The sequence below is a fragment of the Ovis canadensis genome, chromosome 3, assembly GCF_042477335.2.
Source record: "Ovis canadensis isolate MfBH-ARS-UI-01 breed Bighorn chromosome 3, ARS-UI_OviCan_v2, whole genome shotgun sequence".
Lineage (NCBI taxonomy): Eukaryota > Metazoa > Chordata > Mammalia > Artiodactyla > Bovidae > Ovis > Ovis canadensis.
The window spans coordinates 12855322-12879493 of NC_091247.1; the positions used below are offsets into that span (position 1 = coordinate 12855322).

Consider the following 24172-nt stretch of genomic DNA (forward strand, 5'->3'; position numbering starts at 1 on the left):
GTAAAAACATTGTATAGTATATTATAAGTGATATTTGCTGTCGAAAGAAAGCAGTGCAGTTAAATGGATCAGAAATGTCATAGTGAGGGGGAAAAAGGTGGATTGCAATTTTAAACAAGGTGATTAGTGTAGACCTTGTTAAGATGGTAGCTTCTGAACTTGAGATGAAAGAGATGAAGCAGTTAACCATGTAGGTTCCTGGGAAAAGACTGTTCCAGGCAGAGGAAATAGCAAAGTCCCTAAGACATGTGTATTGTCTTCAAAGAACAACAACAGGAAAGTGTGCCTGGAGTGTGTGAGGGTATGGGTTAGATGAAAGCATTATGGGGTAGAAGAAAAGAAATGGGGAGACCAGATGATGTACAGACTTGCAGCCCTTTTTAAAGACTTGAACTTTTACTCTGAGTGAAATTGGGGAATTACTCTAGGGTTTTGAGCAGAGAATTGACATGATCTGACTAACGGTGAAAGGGTCACCCTAGCTGCTCTGTTGAGAATTCAGTGCAGAAGGGCAGGGTGGGGACCAGGGTATTGGTTAATGGGCTAACTAGACAGGGTTAGTAGCAGTGGAGGTAGTGCAAAGTAGATAGTCTGGATGATTTTTGAGGTAGAGTCAAAAGGATTTCCTAAATTATTGGATGAGGGGCATGAGACAAAGATCTGAGTCAAGTGTGATTCTTGAGTTTTGGGCCCTGAGTACCTGGAAAGAGAAGTTACCATCAACTTAGACAAGGGTGCAGGTCAGTCAGGTTTAGGTAAGAAGATCAGGAGTTCAGTCTTGGTTATGTTGACTTTGGTTATATCAAATCTTCACTCGGATGCTATTGGGTAACTGGTAAATGTATGTTAAGGACTAGGGATCAGTTCAGTTCAGTTCAGTCGCTCAGTCGTGTCCAACTCTTTTCAACCCCGTGAATCGCAGCACGCCAGGCCTCTCTGTCCACCACGAACTCTCGGAGTTCACTCAGACTCGTGTCCATCGAGTCAGTGATGCCATCCAGCCATCTCATCCTCCGTTGTCCCCTTCTCCTCCTGCCCCCAATCCTTCCCAGTATCAGGGTATTTTCCAATGAGTCAACTCTTCTCATGAGGTGGCCAAAGTATTGGAGTTTCAGCTTTAGCATCATTCCTTCCAAAGAAACCCCAGGGCTAATCTCCTTCAGGATGGACTGGTTGGATCTCATTGCAGTCCAAGGGACCCTCAAGAGTCTTCTCCAACACCATAGTTCAAAAGCATCAATTCTTCAGCGCTCAGCTTTCTTCACAGTCCAACTCTCACATCCATACATGACCACTGGAAAAACCATAGCCTTGGCTAGACGGATCTTAGTCGGCAAAGTAACATCTCTGCTTTTGAAGATGCTATCTAGATTGGTCATAACTTTCCTTCCAAGGAGTAAGCGTCTTTTAATTTCATGGCTGCAGTCACCATCTGCAGTGATTTTGGAGCCCCCCAAAATAAAGTCTGACACTGTCTCCACTGTTTCCCCATGAAGTGATGGGACCGGATGCCATGATCTTCGTTTTCTGAATGTTGAGCTTTAAGCCAACTTTTTCACTCTCCTCTTTCACTTTCATCAAGAGGCTTTTTAGTTCCTCTTCACTTTCTGCCATAAGGGTGGTATCATCTGCATATCTGAGGTTATTGATATTTCTCCCGGCAATCTTGATTCCAGCTTGTGCTTCCTCCAGCCCAGCGTTTCTCATGATGTACTCTACATATAAGTTAAATAAGCAGGGTGACAATATACAGCCTTGACGTACTCCTTTTTCCTATTTGGAACCAGTCTGTTGTTCCATGTCCAGTTCTAACTGTTGCTTCCTGACCTGCGTACAGATTTCTCAAGAGGCAGGTCAGGTGGTCTGGTATTCCCATCTCTTTCAGAATGTTCCACAGTTTCTTGTGATCCACACAGTCAAAGGCTTTGGCATAGTCAATAAAGCAGAAATAGATGTTTTTCTGGAACTCTCTTGCTTTTTCCATGATCCAGCGGATGTTGGCAATTTGATCTCTGGTTCCTCTGCCTTTTCTAAAACCAGCTTGAACATCAGGAAGTTCATGGTTCACGTATTGTTGAAGCCTGGCTTGGAGAATGTTGAGCATTACTAGCATGTGAGATGGGTGCAATTGTGTGGTAGTTTGAGCATTCTTTGGCATTGGCTTTCTTTGGGATTAGAATGAAAACTGACCTTTTCCAGTCCTGTGGCCCCTGCTGAGTTTTCCAAATTTGCTGGCATATTGAGTGCAGCACTTTCACAGCATCATCTTTCAGGATTTGAAAGAGCTCAACTGGAATTCATCACCTCCACTAGCTTTGTTCGTAGTGATGCTTTGTAAGGCCCACTTGACTTCACATTCCAGGATGTCTGGCTCTAGATGAGTGATCACACCATTGTGATTATCTGGGTCGTAAAGATCTTTTCTCTACAATTCTTCCGTGTATTCTTGCCACCTCTTCTTAATATCTTCTGCTTCTGTTAGGTCCATACCATTTCTGCCCTTTATTGAGCCCATCTTTGCATGAAACGTTCCCTTGGTATCTCTAATTTTCTTGAAGAGATTTCTGCTACTGCTAAGTCACTTCAGTCATGTCCGACTCTGTGTGACCCCATAGACGGCAGTCCACCAGACTCCCCTGCCCCTGGGATTCTCCAGGCAAGAACACTGGAGTGGGTTGCCATTTCCTTCTCCAATGCATGAAAGTGAAAAGTGAAAGTGAAGTCGCACAGTCGTGTCCGACTCTTAGCAAGCGCATGGACTGCAGCCCACCAGGCTCCTCCGTCCGTGGGATTTTCCAGGCAAGAATACTGGAGTGGGGTGCCATTGCCTTCTCCGAAGAGATCTCTAGTCTTTCTCATTCTGTTCTTTTCCTCCATTTGCATTGATCGCTGAAGAAGGCTTTCGTATCTCTTCTTGCTATTCTTTGGAATTCTGCATTCAGATGCTTATATCTTTCCTTTTCTTCTTTGCTTTTCGCTTCTCTTCTCTTCACGGCTGTTTGTAAGGCCTCCCCAGACAGCCATTTTGCTTTTTTGCATTTCTTTTCCATGGGGATGGTCTTGATCCCTGTCTCCTGTACAGTGTCACGATCACGAACCTCATTCCGTAGTTCATCAGGCACTCTATCTATCAGATGTAGGCCCTTAAATCTATTTCTCACTTCCACTGTATAATCATAACCGATTTGATTGAGGCCATACCTGAATGGTCTAGTGGTTTTCCCTACTTTCTTCAATTTAAGTCTGAATTTGGTAATAAGGAGTTCATGATCTGAGCCACAGTCAGCTCGTGGTCTTGTTTTTGTTGACTATATAGAGCTTCTCCATCTTGGCTGCAAAGAATATAATCAATCTGATTTCGGTGTTGACCATCTGGGTATGTCAATGTGTAAAGTCTTCTCTTGTGTTGTTGGAAGAGGGTGTTTGCTAGGACTAGGTATAGGAGCTGTTATTTTGGGGAGTTATTAGCATAAATAGTATTTAAAGCAATAAAACTGAATGAGATCACATAAGTGGTGAGTATAGAAAAAAAAGAACTGGGTTCTAAGCCATTTAACATTAAGAAGTCAAGAAAAAAGGTTGAGATCAGCAAAGAAGACTGGAAAAGATGAAGGAAGGAAAAAATTAAGAGAAAGTGGTGTTCTAGAAGCCAAATAAGAATGTTTTTAAAGGAGTTAGGAGTGATCTGTGTTGAGTGCTATTGAAAGGTCAAATAAGGTAAGGATTGAGAATTGACCACTGATGTAGCGTAGTGGTGGTAAGTCTTGTCATGAGGAGCAGTTTTGGTCAAGTGATGGTGTAACAAACATGATTGGAGTAGGTTTTAAAGATTGTAAGGCAAGGATTTGGAGATCGTGAATATAGGCAACACTAGAGGATTTGCTACAAAATGGAGGAAAGACATGGTGCAGAGGGGTAGTGATAAAGGGATGAATACCAAGATTTATTTTTCAGATGTATAAAATAACAGTATGCTGTTCTTACTGTATGTTGATGCAAATGATCAAGTAGAAAGAGGACAATTGATGTAGGAGAGAGGGAAGAATTGCTGGAGCAGTATCTTTTAGTTGAAAAGGGAATTGGATTTAAGATATTGTCCTGGAGCTGTGTTCTAAATGTCTTGTATACAGTAAGACAAAACTATTGTTCATTGTTACTTTTAGATTTAACTTTTCATTTATTTATCTCCAAATTTATCTTCAATGGTTTTTGTAAAGATGAAGAATAGACTTAAAAAACCCAAATTGCTGTCTTTTGTGGGACACATATAACCCAGAGAACAGGATACCCAAATAAAATTTGAGGCAATTAAAATTTAGACTCCAGTTACCACAGAATAGTAATAAACAGGGACAGAACATTGATTGTCAAAAAAGGAAAGTACCTTATAAGGAACTCATTAGGAATTGTGGCTTAATAGTTGAATACTAGGTATTATTATTAAATAGATAATGAAATTGACTTTTTTATTTCAATTGAAAAAAACTGTAGTTTCCTTTTTCTTGAAGGTGTAGCTAGTTTGAACCAGAGTGCACTGAGCCGTCCAATGCAAAGGAAACTAGTGACACTTGTAAACTGTCAACTGGTGGAGGAAGAAGGTCGTGTAAGAGCCATACGAGCAGCCCGTTCACTTGGAGAAAGGACTGTAACGGAACTAATATTACAGCACCAGAACCCTCAGCAGTTGTCTGCCAACCTGTGGGCTGCTGTCAGGGCTCGAGGATGCCAGTTTCTAGGGCCAGGTAAGATAGATCCCTGTCTTATTGGCTATCAGGGCTAGTGGGTGCCAGTTTCTAGGAGCAGGTGAAAATGCTCTGATTTATACATACAAATTTTAACATAATGAAAGATAAACTTATTTTTTTAATTTTTATAGTAACCACCCTACCTTGGGGTGCTTGATGTGTTTGTTTTTGCTGCACTGGGTCTTCATTGCAGCACACAGGTTTTCTCTAGTTGCAGCATATAGGCTTTTCTTGTGGTGCAGCATGGGCTTAAGTTGCCCCACTTCATGTGGGATCTTAGTCCCTTGTCAGGGATCAAACCCATGTCCCCTGCACTGGAAAGTGGATTCTTAACCACTGGACTACCAGGGAAGTCCCAACTAGTTTTTATTAATCATAACGTATATGATGAACAGTGCTATAGTGTTTTTGAATAAATTTCTTGTTTAATTCTCAACAGTCTTTAAGTGACACAGACCCAACTTTACAAATTAGAACACTGAATTAGAGGCCTAATACTGCACACGTAGTAAGTAAAGGAAAAATAAACTTTCTTTTTATGAAGAAAAGTAAAAGTTCACGATTGTCTTTAAAATTGGGAAACAGAAAAATTACTGGAAAAAATGAGAATCACCAGAGTATATTTCTTTTAGTTACCATCAACTGCATTCTTTTTTTAAAAAATCTTTACCTATACCAAGGTTATGAGGTACTTTTCTGTGATATCTTATTGTTTTACCTTTCTGATTTAGAACTGTATAGGCTAGGAAGAATTTATTTGTGTGAAGGAAAGTTTTTAAGTGGCGTTGGGACTACTGGATAGACGTGGAAAAAGATAAAATTGGATGTATTTCTTTCTTTTTTTTTTTTGCATGAATGTATTTCTTATATTCCTTAGCTATATAAATTTTAAATAGGTTAGAGATACTTATGATTAAACAATAAATTATATAAGTAATAAAAACTTCAAACTCAACACTCACAAAACTAAGATCTTGGCATCCAGCTACATCACTTCATGATAGATGGATGGGGAAAAAATGGAAACAGTGACAGACTTTATTTTCTTGGGCTCCAAAATCACTGTGGATGGTGACTGCAGCTATGAAATTAAAAGATGCTTGTTCCTTGTAAGAAGAGCTTTGACAAACTTAGATAGTGTATTGAAAAGCAGAGACATCACTTAGCCGACAAAGGTCCGTATAGTCAAAGCTCTGATTTTTCCAGTAGTCATGTATGGATGACTCTGAGAGTTGGACCATGGCTGTGTGTAAGAATTGATGCCTTCAAACCATGGTGCTGAGAAAGACTCAACTGAGAGTCCCTTTGACAGCAGGGAGATTAAACTAGTTAATACTAAAGGAGATCAACCCTGAATTGGAAGGACTGATGCTGAAACTGAAACTTCAGTACTTTGGCCACCTGATGAGAAAAGCCAACTCAGTGGAAAAGACCTGATCTGGGAAAGATTGAGGGCAGGAGGAGAATGGGATGACAGAGGATGAGATGGTTGGATGGCATCACCGACTCAGTGGACAAGAGTTTGAACAAACTCTGGGAGATAGTAAAGGACAGGGAAGCCTGATATGCTACAGTCTGTGGGGTTAAAAAGAGTCAGGTGTAACTGAGTGACTCAACCACAATAAATGTGAACAGAAGAGTGAATTCTTTATAACACAGAAGTAGGAAATAGTCTTTTCTTTGGCTCTGAAACCAGAAGCAATTACAGAAAAGATCGATATTTGACTATATAATTTTAAAAATTATAATAAAGCCTCATAAGAAAAGTAAGATGAAAGGTGATGCTGTGAAAGTGCTGCACTCAATATGCCAGCAAATTTGGAAAACTCAGGAGTGGCCAAAGGACTGGAAAAGGTCAGTTTTCATTCTAATCCCAGAGAAAGCCAATGCCAAAGAACGCTCAAACTACCACACAATTGCACTCATCTCACATGCTAGTAACGTAATGCTCAAAATCCTCGAAGCCAGGCTTCAGCAATACGTGAACCGTGAACTTCCAGATGTTCAAGCTGGTTTTAGAAAAGGCAGAGGAACCAGAGATCAAATTGCCAACATCCGCTGGATCATGGAAAAAGCAAGAGAGTTCCAGAAAAACATCTATTTCTGCTTTATTGACTATGCCAAAGCCTTTGACTGTGTGGATCACAAGAAACTGTGGAACATTCTGAAAGAGATGGGAATACCAGACCACCTGACCTGCCTCTTGAGAAATCTGTATGCAGGTCAGGAAGCAACAGTTAGAACTGGACATGGAACAACAGACTGGTTCCAAATAGGAAAAAGGAGTACGTCAAGGCTGTATATTGTCACCCTGCTTATTTAACTTATATGTAGAGTACATCATGAGAAACGCTGGGCTGGAGGAAGCACAAGCTGGAATCAAGATTGCCGGGAGAAATATCAATAACCTCAGATATGCAGATGATACCACCCTTATGGCAGAAAGTGAAGAGGAACTAAAAAGCCTCTTGATGAAAGTGAAAGAGGAGAGTGAAAAAGTTGGCTTAAAGCTCAACATTCAGAAAACGAAAATCATGGCATCCGGTCCCATCACTTCATGAGAAATAGATGGGGAAACAGTGGAGACAGTGTCAGACTTTATTTTGGGGGGCTCCAAAATCACTGCAGATGGTGACTGCAGCCATGAAATTAAAAGACGCTTACTCCTTGGAAGGAAAGTTATGACCAATCTAGATAGCATCTTCAAAAGCAGAGACGTTACTTTGCCGACTAAGATCCGTCTAGTCAAGGCTGTGGTTTTTCCAGTGGTCATGTATGGATGTGAGAGTTGGACTGTGAAGAAGGCTGAGCGCCGAAGAATTGATACTTTTGAACTGTGGTGTTGGAGAAGACTCTTGAGGGTTCCTTGGACTGCAAGGAGATCCAACCAGTCCATCCTAAACGAGACCAGTCCTGGGCGTTCATTGGAAGGACTGATGCTGAAGCTGAAACTGCAATACTTTGGCCACCTCATGTGAATAGTTGACTTATTGGAAAATACCCTGATGCTGGGAAGGATTGGGGGCAGGAGGAGAAGGGGCGACGGAGGATGAGATGGCTGGATGGCATCACCAACTCGATAGCATCACCGACTTGATGGACATGAGTTTGAGTGAACTCTGGGAGTTGGTGATGGACAGGGAGGCCTGGCATGCTGCGATTCATGGGGTCACAAAGAGTCGGAGACGACTGAGCGACTGAACTGAAGAAAAGTAAAAAAAATGAGAAACTTGTGGAAATATTTATATAATATCACGTACAAGAGGCATATATAACTAACATATAATTGTGTTGTAGTTAGTTGCTCAGTCATGTCTGACTCTGCAACCCCATGGACTGTAGCCTGTCAGGTTCCTCTGTCCATGAGGATTATTCTCTAGGCAAGAATATTGGAGTGGATTGCCATGTCCTCCTACAGGGGATCTTCCTAATCCTGGGATTGATCCCAGGTCTCCTGTATTGCAGGCAAATTCTTTACCGTCTGAGCCACCAGGAAAGCCCAATATATAATTAGGTACTTGTAAAAATTCAGAAGAAAAATACCAACCACCCAATTAAAAAATTGACAAAAAATGCAAACAGACAATTCAAGGGAAAAAGTAATGTAAATGGCCCTCAAACATATAAAAAGATACTCCATCTTTCTCATATTAAGAGAAATATACATTAAAATGACACTGAAATACCATTTCTCACCTGTCAGATTGGCCAGATTCAAAAGTCTGACAGCTTTGTTGTCAAGCCTGTGGGAAAGCAGGTACTTTCATCCAGTAATAGTGGGAATGTAAAGTGGGGCAAACTATAGAGAGAGGAATTTGTCAGTATGTTACAAAATCATCTGCGCATCTACTCTTTGGCCCAGCAGTCCTTTTTCTAGCAATCTGTCCCATAAATACAGTGAAAAATATAGAATGTATAAAGTTAATAAAGCACTATTTATAACAGCAGACATCTGGAATGAACTTGAAAGTCTGAATAGGAGACTGGCTTAGTAAACTGCTATATATCCTTCCAATGGATTGCCCTGCAACTGTTGAAAGGAATGAGGAAAATGTGTATAGTCTGCTGCCTATGATAACGTAATATACATTACGTTAGAAAATAAGCAAGGTGCAGAATAATGTGCTTATTGTAGGAAAGGAAACTTTTATCTTGGAAAAGAAGAGACAACCATTTTCAAATTATTTGTTTATATTTTTCCAAAGAATATTGGTAGGAAAAGTTACAACATAATAAACATGTAGTCAGGAAGAACAGAGGGAAACCAGACAGGACCAGAAGCTAAACCTCTCTCAGTGTATCTTGATTTGTACTTTGCACCTGTGTAAAGGTTTTATGTAATTTTGAAACGGTTTTTAGTAAATGTATGAGTTTTAGGAATTTAAATAAAATGAACAAAAAAATGCCTAAAAACAAAAAGCTAAACGTTATTTTGGCAGCATATTCATCAGGAATGAATTAATTCAGGTGATTCTAGAACACAGTGTTTTGATTTTTTGATTTTTATATTTCTGGTATGATATATACTCCTAGATTGTATTCACTAGTCATACTGATAATGTTATTTTGAAACGAATTAGGATGCAGCAAGTAGTTCTATTAATGCCATTGGAAACGAAGATTTTGACATTTGAAAAGAGATGTAAGTATGAAATCAAAGAATTTATTTAAAAAGCCTGCATCCTTAAATTTTAATTGGCAAATAAGTATAGACTCATTTATTTTTCTTCTTCTAGAAAATAAGTATTTTGTAATTGTACACTGTAAAGGCTTGAAAGGATTGAATAGCCGTAGCACCCTGATAGCATTTCATACTAAAAAGAAGTAGGGCTCTTTGAATAAATGTCTTATGCCAGTTCTAGGGTAGAAAAAGTACAAGATGAGCCTGGGAAGTCTTGTGCTAGAAAGTAAAAAAGCTGTCAAAGACCATCGGAATTTTGTCAAAAGGACACAGAATTTGAAAAGGCTCCCACTGGATAAAAGTGGGACAATTTGAACTTCCAAATGAATAATGACTAAAGTGAATTAAAAAACATAAAATGTGTAAAAATCCGTGATCTTGTAATGTTAGTACAGAAAAAATTAATTGGTTATTTTTGGCAGTTGCTACAACACCAGCATATTATGCTAAAAATTGGAAAAGGAATAGAAAAAAATCATGCTTATTCTGCCTTTTTAAGTTACTTTCAAGGACAGTTTCTCAGAATTTTGAGGGTAGGTTTCTCCTTTAGCAGAGTTCTAGCTAATAAATTTAGAAAAAAAATGTTAAAGTTAGAAAAATCACATCAGGTGAATTAATGGGTCTAGGTAAGAATTACTATTGGCTGTTAAAACCAGTAGATGAAAAGTTAGTAAATGCAAAAGGCCTGAACCCGCTGATGAGTCTTGATATTACTAAAAACTGTCTGAGCCACCAGGGAAGTCCTAGAAGTGAGACATCTAGGTCTTATATACCTATATGACACACAGAATAAGAAGTGTGCTTGCCCCCCCAAAAGGTAAAATCTTATTCCAAATCTAATCAAGTCTCTAGTTTACATGAAATAAGGAGGATAAAGGCATACCATAAAAAAAAAAAGTGCAAAATTAGCGAAATTGAGAATGTGGGATATTGTTTAGAAAAATGATTGTTTATGCAATCAGTTATTTTGTTCTAAATGGGAGGGTGGGAGAGTGGTGAGAAACTAGTATAGGTTTTTCTTATTAAGCATGAAGACATACAGACCAAAAGCTACCTATGGACTTTGGCTGCTTACTCAAAGAAACCAACTGTAAGAGGAAATTTTGAGACAGTGGGAGAAAATTCAGCATGGATTGGATATTAGACGATATCAAGGAAATATATTTCTTTTTTTAGACATGGTAATAGTGTTATGTTAATTTTTTAAGTGCTTACCTGTTAGAAATACATAATGAATTATTTAAGGATAAAGTGCTATGTTATCTTGGATTTACTTCAAACCACTCCAGCTAGAACAAACTAGAGAAGTGGGTAATGAGTAGATGAACCCTTCCTGGCAGCAGCTGTATTATGAATGCATGTTATTTCTACTTTTGTATATGTTTTATTTTACATAATACAAAGTTAACTTGAAAAATCATTTTGAAAATCCATAGAAAGTGAATGTGAAGTCGCTCAGTCGTGAGCAACTGTAGCCTACCACGCTCCTCCGTCCATGGGATTTTCCAGGCAAGAGTATTGGAGTGGGTGGCCATTTCCTTCTCCAGAGGATCTTCCCTATTTATATATCATTTGAGAATGCCACCTGTGGATATTTCCTCATGTTTATTTACCTTATCTAAGAAGCACTAGGTGGTATGTTGGTTTAGTCGCTAAATTGTGTCTGATTCTTGTGACCCCATGGACTGTAGCTAACTAGCCTCCTCTGTCCATGGGATTCTCCAGGAAGAATAATGGAGTGGGTTGCCATTTCCTTCTCCAAATCTTCCTGACCCAGGGACCCGCATCCCCTGCATTGCAGGCAGATTAACAGTGAGCCACTATGGAAACCTAAGAAGCACTAGACTAGTTATCAAATATCCTGTGTTCTGAAACTCAACAACAAAAAGATAATAAATAGCACAATTTAAAAATGGGCCAAGGGCTTAAATAAATATTTCTACATAGAAGATACATAGATGGCGAAAAAGTACGTGAAAAGATGCTCAGTGTCATCAGTCATTAAAGAAATGCAAATCAGAATCAACATTGAGATACCATTTCATATCCACTAGGTTGTCCGTAATTTTAAAAGTGGAAAATAAAAGTGTTAATCGAGGATGTTAGGAACTTGGGAATGTAAAATGAGGCAGCCTCTGTGGAAAAACAACTTGGTGGTTCCTCAGAAATTTAAATGTAGGATTACCTTATGATCCGGCATTTCCACTCCTAGGTGTATACCCAAAGGAACTGAAAACAGGTATTCAAACTAGTATTTGTGTGTGAATATTTATAGCAGTGTTACTCTCAATAATCAAAAGGTGGAAGCAGTCCCATCAGTTCTTATGAATGGATAACCAATATGTGGTATATTTATAAATACTGTATTATTTAGCCATAGAAAGGATTGAGATACCAATACATACCACAATGTGGATGAACTTTGAAAATATTATTTTAAGTGAAGGAAGTCAGGGAATAGGTCACATATTCTGCATACACAAACGTCAGTCCATAGAACCAGACATCAGGCTAGTAGTTGCTGGAGGCTGTAGGGGTCATAGGTATGGGGAGTGACTGATTAATGGTTATTGAGTTCCTGTCAGATGATGAAGATGTCTTAGAACTAGATAGAGTTGACGGTTTTACAACATTGTGAATTGTTTACTTTAAAATGGTTAATTTTATGTTATATGAATTTTACCTCAATTTTTAAAAAGTCCTTGTTTCTAGTTATAATTTTGTGGCTTACTGATTGTGAGCAAGTTACTTAACTTCTGAGCCTTGATGTCTCACTTTGAAAAAGAAAGGATTTTGATTTTTAATCTAGATTCTAGATGATCTTTCAGTTCCATTGTTTTCATTGAGAACCAGTATATTTTTTACCAAAAAGTTGCTAGAATAATGCAGAGAATTCCTTTGTACTCTTTATCCATATTCACTCATTTGTAATATTTTGCTAAATTTGTTATATAGTTCACTTTCTCTCCTTTTTGAACCATTTGAGAGTAGGTCGCCTATTTTATGCCCCCTTTAGTGCTTACACTTGTCTTTTTTATTAAAAACAATACATTGATCAAATTCAGAAAATTTAACATTTGTTAAAACTTATATTCCAGTTTTGTTGGTTATTACAGCAATATCTTTTATGGCATTAATTTTTTCATTTTATGATTGAGTCTAAGATGATGTCATGTATTTATTTGTCACAGCCGTTATGTGACATGCAGGATCTTTATTCCTTGACCAGGGATTGAACCCATACTCTCTGCAGTGGAAACGCAGAGTCTTAACTATTAGACTGTCAGGGAAGACACTGTCATACCTCTTTTTAGTCTTCTTTAACATAGTACCATTCCTCAGTCTTTCTTTGTCTAATGTTGCTATTCTTGAGGAATACAGGCAGTTATTTTATAAATGTTCTTAATTTGGGGTTTTTTGATGTCCCCTTACGATTAGATTCAGATTATACTTTTACCTCCCTGACTGGAAAGCAGCACAAATTGATGCCTTTAGGTATTGCATCCAGTGGCTAATACCACTTTTAAATTATATACAAAATAATTCTGACAGGCAAGCAACAGTCTCAAGTTATAAAAAAAATTACTATTTATTTGAAGACTACTGTGTGTCCTTCACATGTTATTTGTCAGAGTAGCTCTGTGAATTTTATAAACAAGAACCTTTTTCACTTCAACATTATGATTATCTAGTTGACTATTACAAAGCTATAGAGGATATATTTTGTTTAAAACCTGTTTGCTTGTATTTTGATTGGTTGTTTAGTAGGACACGTCTTTTGCTTGATTACTTTCTAAGTAGACTATATTTGTGTATGTGTGATGTTCTCTCTTTGTGCTAAGTATTTGCGTACTGGAGATAATGAACCACCCATAAGCTAATATCCAAAGAAGACTGTGACAGGCATGATCTGCAGGGCTCCTCATTTATCATGAACTCATGTTCTTTACTTATAGCTATGCAAGAAGAGGCTTTGAAGTTGGTGTTACTGGCATTAGAAGATGGTTCTGCTCTCTCAAGGAAAGTTCTGGTACTTTTTGTTGTGCAAAGACTAGAACCAAGATTTCCTCAGGCATCAAAAACAAGTATTGGTCATGTTGTGCAACTACTGTATCGAGCTTCTTGTTTTAAAGTAAGTAGCAAGCAACCATCTAAACATTGCATGCCTGGAATGGTCTAGAGGCCCCAGAAATAGAGAGATAAAGGAGACTTTTCCTTCTGTATTTATTGCCTCTGTTAATACTGTAGATGTATAATATTGCTATGCGTGGGTGTAAGAACACATAATGTGAAGGTATCAGCAACACTATGAGGAAACAAGTTTGGTAAACTTGACTCTTGGAATAGTAAAAATGAACTGAAGAAGCCTAACTAATTTGTATTTATCACCTTAAAAGAGAGTCAGGAACCATACTGAAAACTTAATGAAAGAAGGCACATGTTTTAACTTCCCCATTATTATTTTTATCTCTTTCTCTGTTGTGTTTAGATTAAAGCCTTTAAACTGAGGGTAGCCCAGATGTTGTCCTGGGGGGACAACAGGAGAGTAAAAGTTGAGAATTGCCCACTGTGCATTTAGATAATAAGGTTTTTGTCAAAGAGGGTAGGGATGAACCCTAAGCTATTTCAAAATGTAGTTTCCTTGTCATATAGGCTTATGGGTGATGACAGGTACTTGAGAGACATGGAAAGAAGGCTGAATCCTTAAAGTTTCTGCATGACACAGGAATATAGGTTGCTGTTGAGGTCTTGAGCAAAGGGACCAAGGACTTGGAATAGAAAGGCCCATTGGCTTCTATAAAAGTAAAACTTCTGGATTTGAAACCAAGGCTTATTTAAGCTATTTTGCTGATTTTATAGCTCAAGAGTGACAAAGATATAAGCAGAAAGAGGTTTTTTTGTGTGTGTGTGCACTGCTTAGTATGAGGTAACAGGTTAATTGATGATGAAAATATGAGCTTGCCAGGCTCTGCAAGCCACTTATAATACATACATCTTTACAGTTCAGGTGGATAGATCTTCATACTACCCAAGAGGCACCCTGTACCCTGGTGGTTGGATGAGTGTTCCCACCCTCTGGTCTTTTAGGTTTCTTTTTTCTATGTTTTAGATTAATAATTCTTCCTTACATCATTGTTAATGACTAACTGACTAGGGTGGTACTTGCTCTAGGTTGGAGTGCCTGTTGCAATTTCTTAAAACAGCAGTGCAGCTTGCCCCGTGAATTGAGTCTTCCTTTCACAGATAATTTCTCTGTGGCATGCAGCTTACCCACAGCAGAACTTCTTTCAGAATTGAAGTGAATTCTCTCAAACCTCGCTGCTGCTTTTTCAACTAAGTTTATGTATTATTCTAAATCCTTTATTATCATCTCAACAGTCTTCACAGCATCTTCACCAGGAATAGATTCTATCTCAAGAAACCACTTTCTTTGCTTATCTTAAGCAACTCCATTAAAGTTTTATCGTGAGATTGCAGTAATTCAGTCACATATTTAGGATCCACTTCAATTCTTGTTCTTTTGCTTTTTCTTCCATGTCTGCAGTTACTTCCTCCACTAAAGTCATGAATCCTTCAGAGTCATCCATGAGAGCTGAAATCTTCTGAGTTCTTGTTAATGTTGATATTTTAACCTATTCCCATGAATCACGAATATTCTTAGTGGCATCTAGAATGGTGAATCCTTTAACAGGTTTTCAGTCTACTTTGCCCTGAACCATCAAAGGAATTATTATCTATGGCCGCGATAGCCTTATGAAATGTATCTCCTAAATAATAAGGCATGAAAGTCAGAATTACTCCTTGATCCATGGGCTGCAGAGTGGAAGTTGTGTTATCAGGCACAAAAACATTACTCTTGTACATTTCCATCAGAGCTCTTGAGTTACCAGGTGCATTGTCAATGAGCAGTAATATTTGGAAAAGAATTTTTTTTCTAAGCAGTAGGTCTCATCAGTGGGCTTAAAATACACAGTAAACCATATTGTAAACAGATGTGCTGTTATTTGGGTTTTGTTATTCCATTTCTAGAGTACAGGCAGAGTAGATTTAGAGTAGTTCTTAAGGACCCTAGTGTTTGGGGGGAGGTAAATGAGGATTGGCCTCAATTTAATATCACCAGTTAACATTAGCCCCTCACAGAAGAGTTAGTCTGTCCTTTGAGCTTTGAAGACAGGCCCTGACTTCTCTCCGACTGTGAAAGTCCTAGATAGTGTCTTCTAAGGATTTTTAGTAAGTAGAGTATTTTTTTGTACCTTCTTCATGTCGTATCTGATAGGCTATAGGTACCTCCCCCTTCTAAAATAAAAAAAAGTTGGTTGGGGGAGTGGTGAGAGCAAAGCAAATCTGATGGGTTTTTTTTTCCTCCTTTCTATTTTTAGGTTACCAAACGGGATGAAGACTCTTCCCTGATGCAGCTAAAGGAGGAATTCCGCAGTTATGAGGCTTTACGCAGAGAACATGATGCCCAAATTGTTCATATTGCTATGGAAGCAGGACTCCGTATTTCACCTGAGCAATGGTCCTCACTTCTGTATGGTGACTTGGCGCATAAATCACACATGCAGTCGATCATTGATAAGGTTTGTGAAATTAGAGATGCTAATTTTGCATTGTTGTTAATCTTGATGAATATTTGAATCTTCTGAGGGAACTGAAGAGAAAACCAGTTGGGAGATTCCTGTTTTTACATATAAATATCTCATAGATATCATTTCTTTCTTTTTTATTGTTTTCTAACTTTCAAAATAAACTAAGGGTGGCGATAGGGAAGCAAATACAGCTATTGACATAAAAACAGCCTAGCTTACCAAGTCTGTCATTTATCTGTATTCTGACACCAGATAGCTAATAAATAAGTTTTCTAAGTGTCTAATGATGAATTTCATAGGGCAGATTCTGAGGTGAAAATTTAATTCATCATTGATACTCCTTCTATGGAGTCTGAAGACACTTGAAAACCTATTCAGTATGTTGACTGAATAAAAGCGTTTGAATATAGATGTGTTGTAAAAACCTTTTCATTTTGTTTTTATGTTAGCTGCAGTCTCCAGAATCCTTTGCAAAGAGTGTTCAGGAATTGACAATTGTTTTGCAACGAACAGGTGACCCAGCTAACTTAAATAGATTGAGGCCTCACTTAGAGCTTCTTGCAAACATAGACCCTAATCCAGGTATGTGAGAATATAATTGCTTACGCTTTTTAAAAAATTATTTCTTATACACAAGAGATTTACTGCTAACAATTTTTTTTTCCTCATCTCATCCTCTTGGCGGACTATTTTAGATGCTGTTTCACCAACTTGGGAGCAGCTAGAAAATGCAATGGTAGCTGTTAAAACAGTGGTTCATGGCCTGGTAGACTTCATACAAAATTATAGTAGAAAAGGCCATGAGACACCTCAGGTAAGTAAAGTTATTTCTCTTCTGACTGCTCTTATTTCTAATGGAGCATGCTGAACATCTTAACAGCCTGTTTGGTTAATGGACTCCTTATGTGACAGCCGTGTCACATAAGTTTTTACTCTCTGTTCTTTTGAGAGAAACTTGTTTTAGTGTACCCCATAAATCATAGTACAGCAATAGTTTGGGGACTATCTTGAATATGAGTTCATGGCAAGTTTTTTTGACTGGCTATAGATGTGATTCCATCCAAATATTTTGCCTGATTTTTTCTTAATTTGGGGAAATTGTCACTTTTTTCTCATTTGTTGCCATTCCAGTGAGTTCATATTTGTAAATGTGTGGAAATAAAGTATTTTCAATGTACTTTTGAAGGAGTTATTTAAGGTAAAACCCTTTATTCTAATAATAACATCCATTTATTAAGTTACTATGAGCCAGTCTCAATATTTTACATAGATTATTTCTAATCCCCACAGCCACCTGCAAGGCAGTTGCTGTCCCCAAGTTGAAGTTGAAAGAGGTTAAATAACATTAAGATCATGGTGGCAGTAAGTGACAGAACTGGGATCAAGTCTACTCCAAAGTGATCTTTCCACTCTTCTGTCCTTATTCTATTAGAAGACATTATAATATTCAAATATTAGCTAAAAGATGATTGTTTCATCTTAAGGTCACAGAAATGACAATGATGTCTTAGAGTTTGATGCAAATTATAGCAGTCATGATATTTTAATATTTTGCTTCATTATTTATATGAACTTAGCACCAACCCTTGGAAGAAAGTTGTACTCTGAAGTTGACAAGTAAAATTAGTGTTTCTTAAATTTTAACTTCTAGAGTAAGTTGTATTCTCCCTTTTCCTGAGAACGTTTAAGTGGACAAAGCTTATAGCTTTTTTAATGCTTTTTGACATTGTTTGCTTGATTTGATATAATTTTGAGACATCAATGAATTTTGATGAAAAAATCTTTTATTTTTGTGGCCATTTTGTTGACAGATAAGTAATGCAGCATTTGAACTAGTTCCTGATGATCCTCAGAAGGAACATCTAAAATGTCAGCCCGTTATTGTGCCATGTAACTCATAACAGGAAACAGGGCAGTGGTAGTTGCGTCAGCACGAGAATTGTCTAATCGAAAGGAATCAGAGGTGTCCTCATAGAATTCTGGCGTCCCGAGGAGCCAGGGAGAGCTGACGTCTTCATTTATCTGCATATTGATTTTCTTTTTGTAGCCTCAGCCAAACAGCAAGTACAAGACCAGCATGTGTCGAGATTTGCGACAACAAGGAGGGTGTCCACGAGGAACAAATTGTACTTTTGCCCATTCTCAGGAAGAGCTTGAAAAGTAAGTTAAGAGAACTCTATTTTATTTGGATTTAATTTTTGGTCGTCATGAAAGAGTCATGTAGAGTCAAAGTTTGTGTTGAGTTTCAAAGATGCAGTTAAGTCCACATCATGGAATTCTGTAGGTTGAAACATAACCTTTACTTTTGAAACCATACCTTGTTGCTTCTGGCAGCATAGTTAAAACGTGATTTAGAACCTTATTCAGGAATCTAATTTTAGATCGTTGTAGAGCTAGAATCCATGTTTCTGCTAAGCACCTGTGCAGAATGAAGATATTCTTATGCTTGGAGTCTTACTTATTCAGGTTCTGTTGAGGGTAACAGCTGAGTCTCAGGTAAAATGGTAAAGCAGATACATTTTCTTTTTATGGGCTTTTGGTCTTTTTAACATTCTTTTCCCTCTTTCTTGTCCTATAGGTAATCCCTTTTTCTATGTCCACTTACCCCAGACGTAAAAGTAAATGGAGATAAACTGTAATTAATGTTGTCCAAGTTTTTGTTGTTTTGTTTTTTAACCAAAACATTCATCATTGAGATCTCACCAAAAATTGATTCCAGCCTTTCTACTGAATATCTTGCCTGCATATCAACTGTTAATGGACATCTCTCTTTTGTTTTTAGATACTTTAAATCCAATTTGAGCTAATTTTCTCCTCATATATTGATGTCTTCTCTTGTATACACCGTCTGTCTACTCTCCCCAAGTGTACTCTGTCCAGTCAGTTATATATGCCATGCTATTGGAATAATCTTTGTCAGCTTTCATTTGCTTGTCTTATTAGTCAAGTCTGTCAGTTCGGCTTCCTGTATGTTTCTTGACTCTTACTTGTTCTTTTCTGTCGTTATAGTCTAACCTGTCATCCCCTTTCCTTGATTCATAGTTGCCTCCTAATTAGTTATCTTATAGCTGTGGTTGTCTACCCTCAACCCCATTATTCCCGACAAAATAGGGGGAGGTTTGCATTTAAGGCTCATTGCAGATAATGAGAAGCTTAGGAATCCCCGTTGATAAAGATATAAAATCTACTCTGTGGCCTGCAAGTCTCTGTGTCATCTACTTTATGCCTCCTCTTTTGTGGGGTGGCTAGCCCCACACCATGCTGTATGTAGAATCTTAGTTCTCCAACCAGCATTCAAACCTTTGCCAACTACATTGGAAGCACAGAGTTTTAACCACTGGACAGCCAGGGAAGTCCCCTGGTTTACCTTTTTTACCTCATCTTTCAGTGCTCCCCATTTAGGAGACCTCCTTTGGGAAGCCCTTAAACTTAAAAAGGTTGGAGAAGAAATTGTGTGATTTCATTGCCATTATTCTCAGAACTGGTGCCCACCTGAAAATCCATTTTCCATCTTATATCTTCAAATTGGCTTCCTATTCTTTATTTCCAGTCCTACTTTAGAACTTTATTATTTCTTGCCTGAACTTAAATAGTAGTAGTAAAAATAAGCCAAATTAATTGGTCAAATTTTGTGCCAGGTGCAGTGTTTAATGTTTTACATGTGTGTGTTTACCCAGTTTGTCCGTTTTACGCTATGTAGCTTTTTCCATGCATCTCCCCATGTCTCAACCAAGATTCTATTTTGCAAGTAAGTGTATAATCATGTCCATCTTCTGCTTTAAATTCTTAATTGGTTCTCAGTATATTATTGCTGGTTCTGGGCCCAGTCTTGCTTTCCAGCCTTACTCCACCTTTTATGTTACTTTTTTAAGGTACATCCAGTTTACTACTATACACTTCCTTTCATTCTTCTTTCCTTTGTACGTGTGTTCACTCTGTATCATATACTCTCCTTTTCTCTGTTTGGAGAGCTCCTATTCCTGATTGTACTCAAATAGCATCTTCCATCTGAAAACCTCTGTGACTTCCAGGCACGTCAGTTGCTACCTTCACTGTGCTTCTGTAGTACCCTATACCTGGTAACTTTATAACTACCAGTTTGCTTACTGTGTTGCAGTTATTTACTTACTGTGTGTATTTTCACTGGACTTCATTTATTTATGGGTTATTCATCTTTATATTTTCCTAACAAGTATCTGACATGTAAACTCAGTATGTTTATGTTGAAAGAGTAGATAATCTACAGTTTATATTTCTAACCAGTTTCATACTCTGTTGCTCTTAAATAAAAAGAAGGAGAAACAGGATAATACAAAGGATTGAGGAAGTGGAAGATGTCATTATCCTGTTGGTTAAAAAAAATGCATGTTGCTACCCAACTCAGACTTTTTGAGGATGGATCCTTTTTCTTAACTCACATATTGTACCAGGAAGAATTCGAATGCAAATATTTGTTTAACTTAATTTTTTTCCTCCAGCCTGCTTTCTCTACTGTACATATCTCTAACCAAACAAATGCCCCAGATCTCTCTTAATATTTGTATGAATATATTTTAGAGTATAGGGTATCAGAATCCTTTTCTCAAGGATTACTGCATTCTGGAGAGTGACAAAAGCCTGAGGTCAGCCATCTCAACAAATATATTTAAAAATGGTTAAGTACTAGGTACTTCTTTGAGGTACTTCTAGTGGTAAAAGAGAAACATTAAACATGTAAACAGATAATTTTAGCTACTGATAAAATGCTATAAAGTCTGAGGTGGAAACAAAATTGGCTTGAGATGGAAACAAGTTCAGGAACCAGAAAGATGACCAGTGTGGTGGGAGGATGGAGAATGAGAAGAATGGAGAAAGATAATGTTGGACAGGTTAGGCAAGGGTAGATCATACAGGCTTGGTGGACACTGGCAAAGAGTTTGCCTTTTGTTTTGGAAGCCATTTTAGTGTTTTATTCAAATGGAACAATGGGATTTTAATTTTGTCTTAAAAATGTTACTCTGGTAACTACATGGTGGACTGCTGCAGTGGTTCAGGCATGAGATTAGTAGCTTGGTACTAGGATTATAGTAATTGAGCTGATGACAAATAGCCAGACTTGGGATATATTTTAGAAGTAGAGCTGATTTGACTAATGAATCGAATGTGAGGTATAAAGAAAAGAGGAGAAGCAAAGATGACTCCAAGGTTTGGGGCCTTCGTTACTAAGTGATGTCTTTTACTGAGATAAGAAATGCTTGGGGGTAGAAAATCAGTAGTTTTCTTGGCCATGTGAAGTTTAAGGCTTACTCCACATTTGTATAGCAAATATTTATAGAACACCTAGTGTGCACCAGGCACTGTGCTAAAGACAGATGAATATAAAAGGCAAAATCCTTACTCTCATGGGGCTTACACTGTAGTAGACAAGACCAACATAAAGTGACTAAATAGAAAACATAATACCTGGTACTGATTGGTACTGTGAAGAAAAGTAACAAAGTAAGGAGAAAGAGAATGACTGAAAAGGGGAGGTATTTTAGATGAGATTGTCTGGAAAGCGATCCCAGAGACTATGACATTTAATCAGACACCTGAATGAAGTGTTGATGGACTGGAGAAGAAAAGATGATTATAGGAATAAAGTCTTTGAGAAGGCAAATGGGCTTGGGCCTGGGGTGCGAGTGGAAAGATTGACCTGAGTTCAGAACAGTAGCTCTTCATCCCTTATTTTACATGGAATGTGTAGTTACAGAAGCAGGAGGGTTGGTGGAATTAGTGGTGGAAAGATAAGTAACTCTCCTCTGGTGTCATCTTTTCTCTGTTAAGTGGGAGGCAGTATCATCAGCTATGATGGGGCTATGGAGAGTGAAAGGGAAGAGGATGTTAGACGTATGAAATTTAAGTAGAGAAGTAAATTAATGTATTGCTTGGCCATTTTAAGTGATTGATCATAATTTTGAAATGAATCTACTCAGCATGATTGCATGATTTTCCTCTAGCAACAGTCACCTACTTGAGCAGGCACAGAATAAGAGAATAAGTAACAAATTGGATTGGGGCTTTACCAGGTGAGTTCAACAAGGTAATTGGGCCAAGGGAGTTTAAGGTAGGAATTAATGGTAGATAATGGATTCTGAACTTGGTAAGGCAGGGAGCAAATGCTTGTGGGGGCTCCTTGATGGCTTTAAAAGAATAGAAAGTAGTTGACTTTTTCATCTGTAAGGTCCAGATTCCAAGTCTAAGTTGTTAGCTGCCTGGATGCTAGAAGTCCAGTATGCATCCCTATTTATCTTTTACTTTACTTTCTTTTGTTAAGGTTTTATTTCTCATCACTTCTCTCTTTTAAGAGACCCACAATTAAGACTTTATTTTTCACCTACAAGAGCAATCTTAAGGATATCTGAGCTTTATCCTTTGAGAAAGGAAAACAAGGAGCAGCTGGGCATTTTGTACAGGAACCCCTGAGGTGAAGAATGCAGAGCAGGTTTCAGAGCAGTATGTTAAGGAAAGCGCAGGCCCCTCCATGCCACCAAATTGCCTTTTTTAAATATAGGTTTGCCTGTTACCCTCCTTCTTCAAGAAGTAATCATTGGTTCCCCAGATCTGTAAGGTAATATGTATAAACTGGCCACAACCTATTGCTTTTATTTTAACTTTGTATTCTGTCACTCCACCTTTAGCCAGTCTGGTCTGGGAATACTTGTCTTTACTGAGCTTTGCTTTTTCTGTCAGCATGTGAGTATGGGAGAGAGGGGGAGAAGGATTGAATAATGAAGCTGTTTATAGATACTAAAAGACTAAAAGGGAAGCTATTGTGAAGGCATTGCTCATCACCAACACTGTTTATATTTAATTACCATATGTTTGGTTATGTATAACATTGGTATCAGATTAATTTAGTTATATGTAATTATGGCCCCATATGTGTATAGTCATCTTTCTATTCATGTAACATAGTTGTTTACCACGTTAAAGTATTGGCAGGAACATTCACTAGGACTATAATGAAATTTTTGTTGTACAAGTGGATATAAATTTTCTTAAATTGAATCCAGGACCAAATTGCTTTATGTATTAGAGTGTTATATCAGCCCCAAATTTAATATCAGAAAAACTTTTTTTAAGAAAGATCTTTAAAATCAGAAAAATCTTTAACCCAAATACTTTATACTTTAGTCATAAACTAATCTGAAAAATATAATACTAAATTTATATATCTTGGAGTTTAAGAATGAGTTTTGGATATTTTAATCTCTTTAAAATTAACTGATGCTTTAACAACTTGGTAACAATAGAGAATTCTTTCAAATCTTGCATACCTTTTCATCTACATTTCCAACTAAATTTGATATTGGTTCCTTTCATTTTTTACATAGTGTACTTTGTATTCCAGGTATACAGAGTTTTTCAGAAAGATCTCTTCCTACTCTCTCAGAATGTTTTGTGAATACATGTGTACTTTTCTTGCTATATTAATTGTGTGCCTAAATATATGTGTTGTATGTATACATATATATATAAGAGATACATTTTAATGTGCCAGCTATTATAATTGAGTTTGATAGTATTTGATATTTAGCTGAATAAAGGTTTTTTCAAAGCTGTTCCTTCCTTGAAATATTTTTCCCATTGCCCACCTCCCCCCAACCCCGCCTTTTTTTTAAACTTAGGGTAAGAGTGAAATATTTACTGATATGTTTATTGTTTTTGAAACAGGTATCGATTAAGGAACAAAAAGATCAATGCAACTGTAAGAACGTTTCCTCTTCTAAATAAAGTTGGTGTAAACAACACTGTCACAACCACAGCCGGAAATGTCATTTCTGTCATAGGAAGTACTGAAACAACGGGGAAAATTGTTCCAAGTACAAATGGAATTTCAAATGCAGAAAACAGTGTTTCCCAGCTAATTCCACGTAGTACTGACAGTACCTTAAGAGCTCTGGAGACTGTGAAGAAAGTGGGGAAGGTTGGCGCCAATGGCCAGAGTGCTGCTGGGCCTTCAGTAGAGTCTGTAACTGAAAAGTAAGTAGTAGGTAAAAATGTTTACCAGAGTAATTTAGCCTGTTTATAATTGCCTGAGTATTTTTATTTATCCCGAGGGAAAGCAGGTAATCAGAATTTTTACACAGATTATTTCATGTAGTAGAGATAGCACTAAATACCAAAAAGAGTTT

At 37.7% G+C, this 24172-nt stretch overlaps 1 protein-coding gene and 1 non-coding gene across 4 annotated transcripts in view; both read left to right on the top strand.

Annotated features, from left to right (window-relative positions):
* The window catches only part of RC3H2 (ring finger and CCCH-type domains 2), a 48452-nt gene that overhangs the window by 10799 nt on the left and 13481 nt on the right, over positions 1-24172 (top strand). For all 3 annotated transcript variants that reach the window (XM_069582464.1, XM_069582465.1, XM_069582466.1), the window contains exons 4-10: positions 4509-4742; positions 13383-13558; positions 15807-16007; positions 16466-16598; positions 16712-16830; positions 18064-18176; positions 23712-24020. In XM_069582464.1, the coding sequence (XP_069438565.1) occupies positions 4509-4742; positions 13383-13558; positions 15807-16007; positions 16466-16598; positions 16712-16830; positions 18064-18176; positions 23712-24020 (1285 nt within the window). The remainder of the gene's footprint in view (positions 1-4508; positions 4743-13382; positions 13559-15806; positions 16008-16465; positions 16599-16711; positions 16831-18063; positions 18177-23711; positions 24021-24172) is intronic.
* LOC138438497 (small nucleolar RNA SNORD90) lies at positions 16278-16388 on the top strand. Its single transcript, XR_011256422.1, has one exon. It is a non-coding gene; the product is annotated as a small nucleolar RNA SNORD90 (small nucleolar RNA).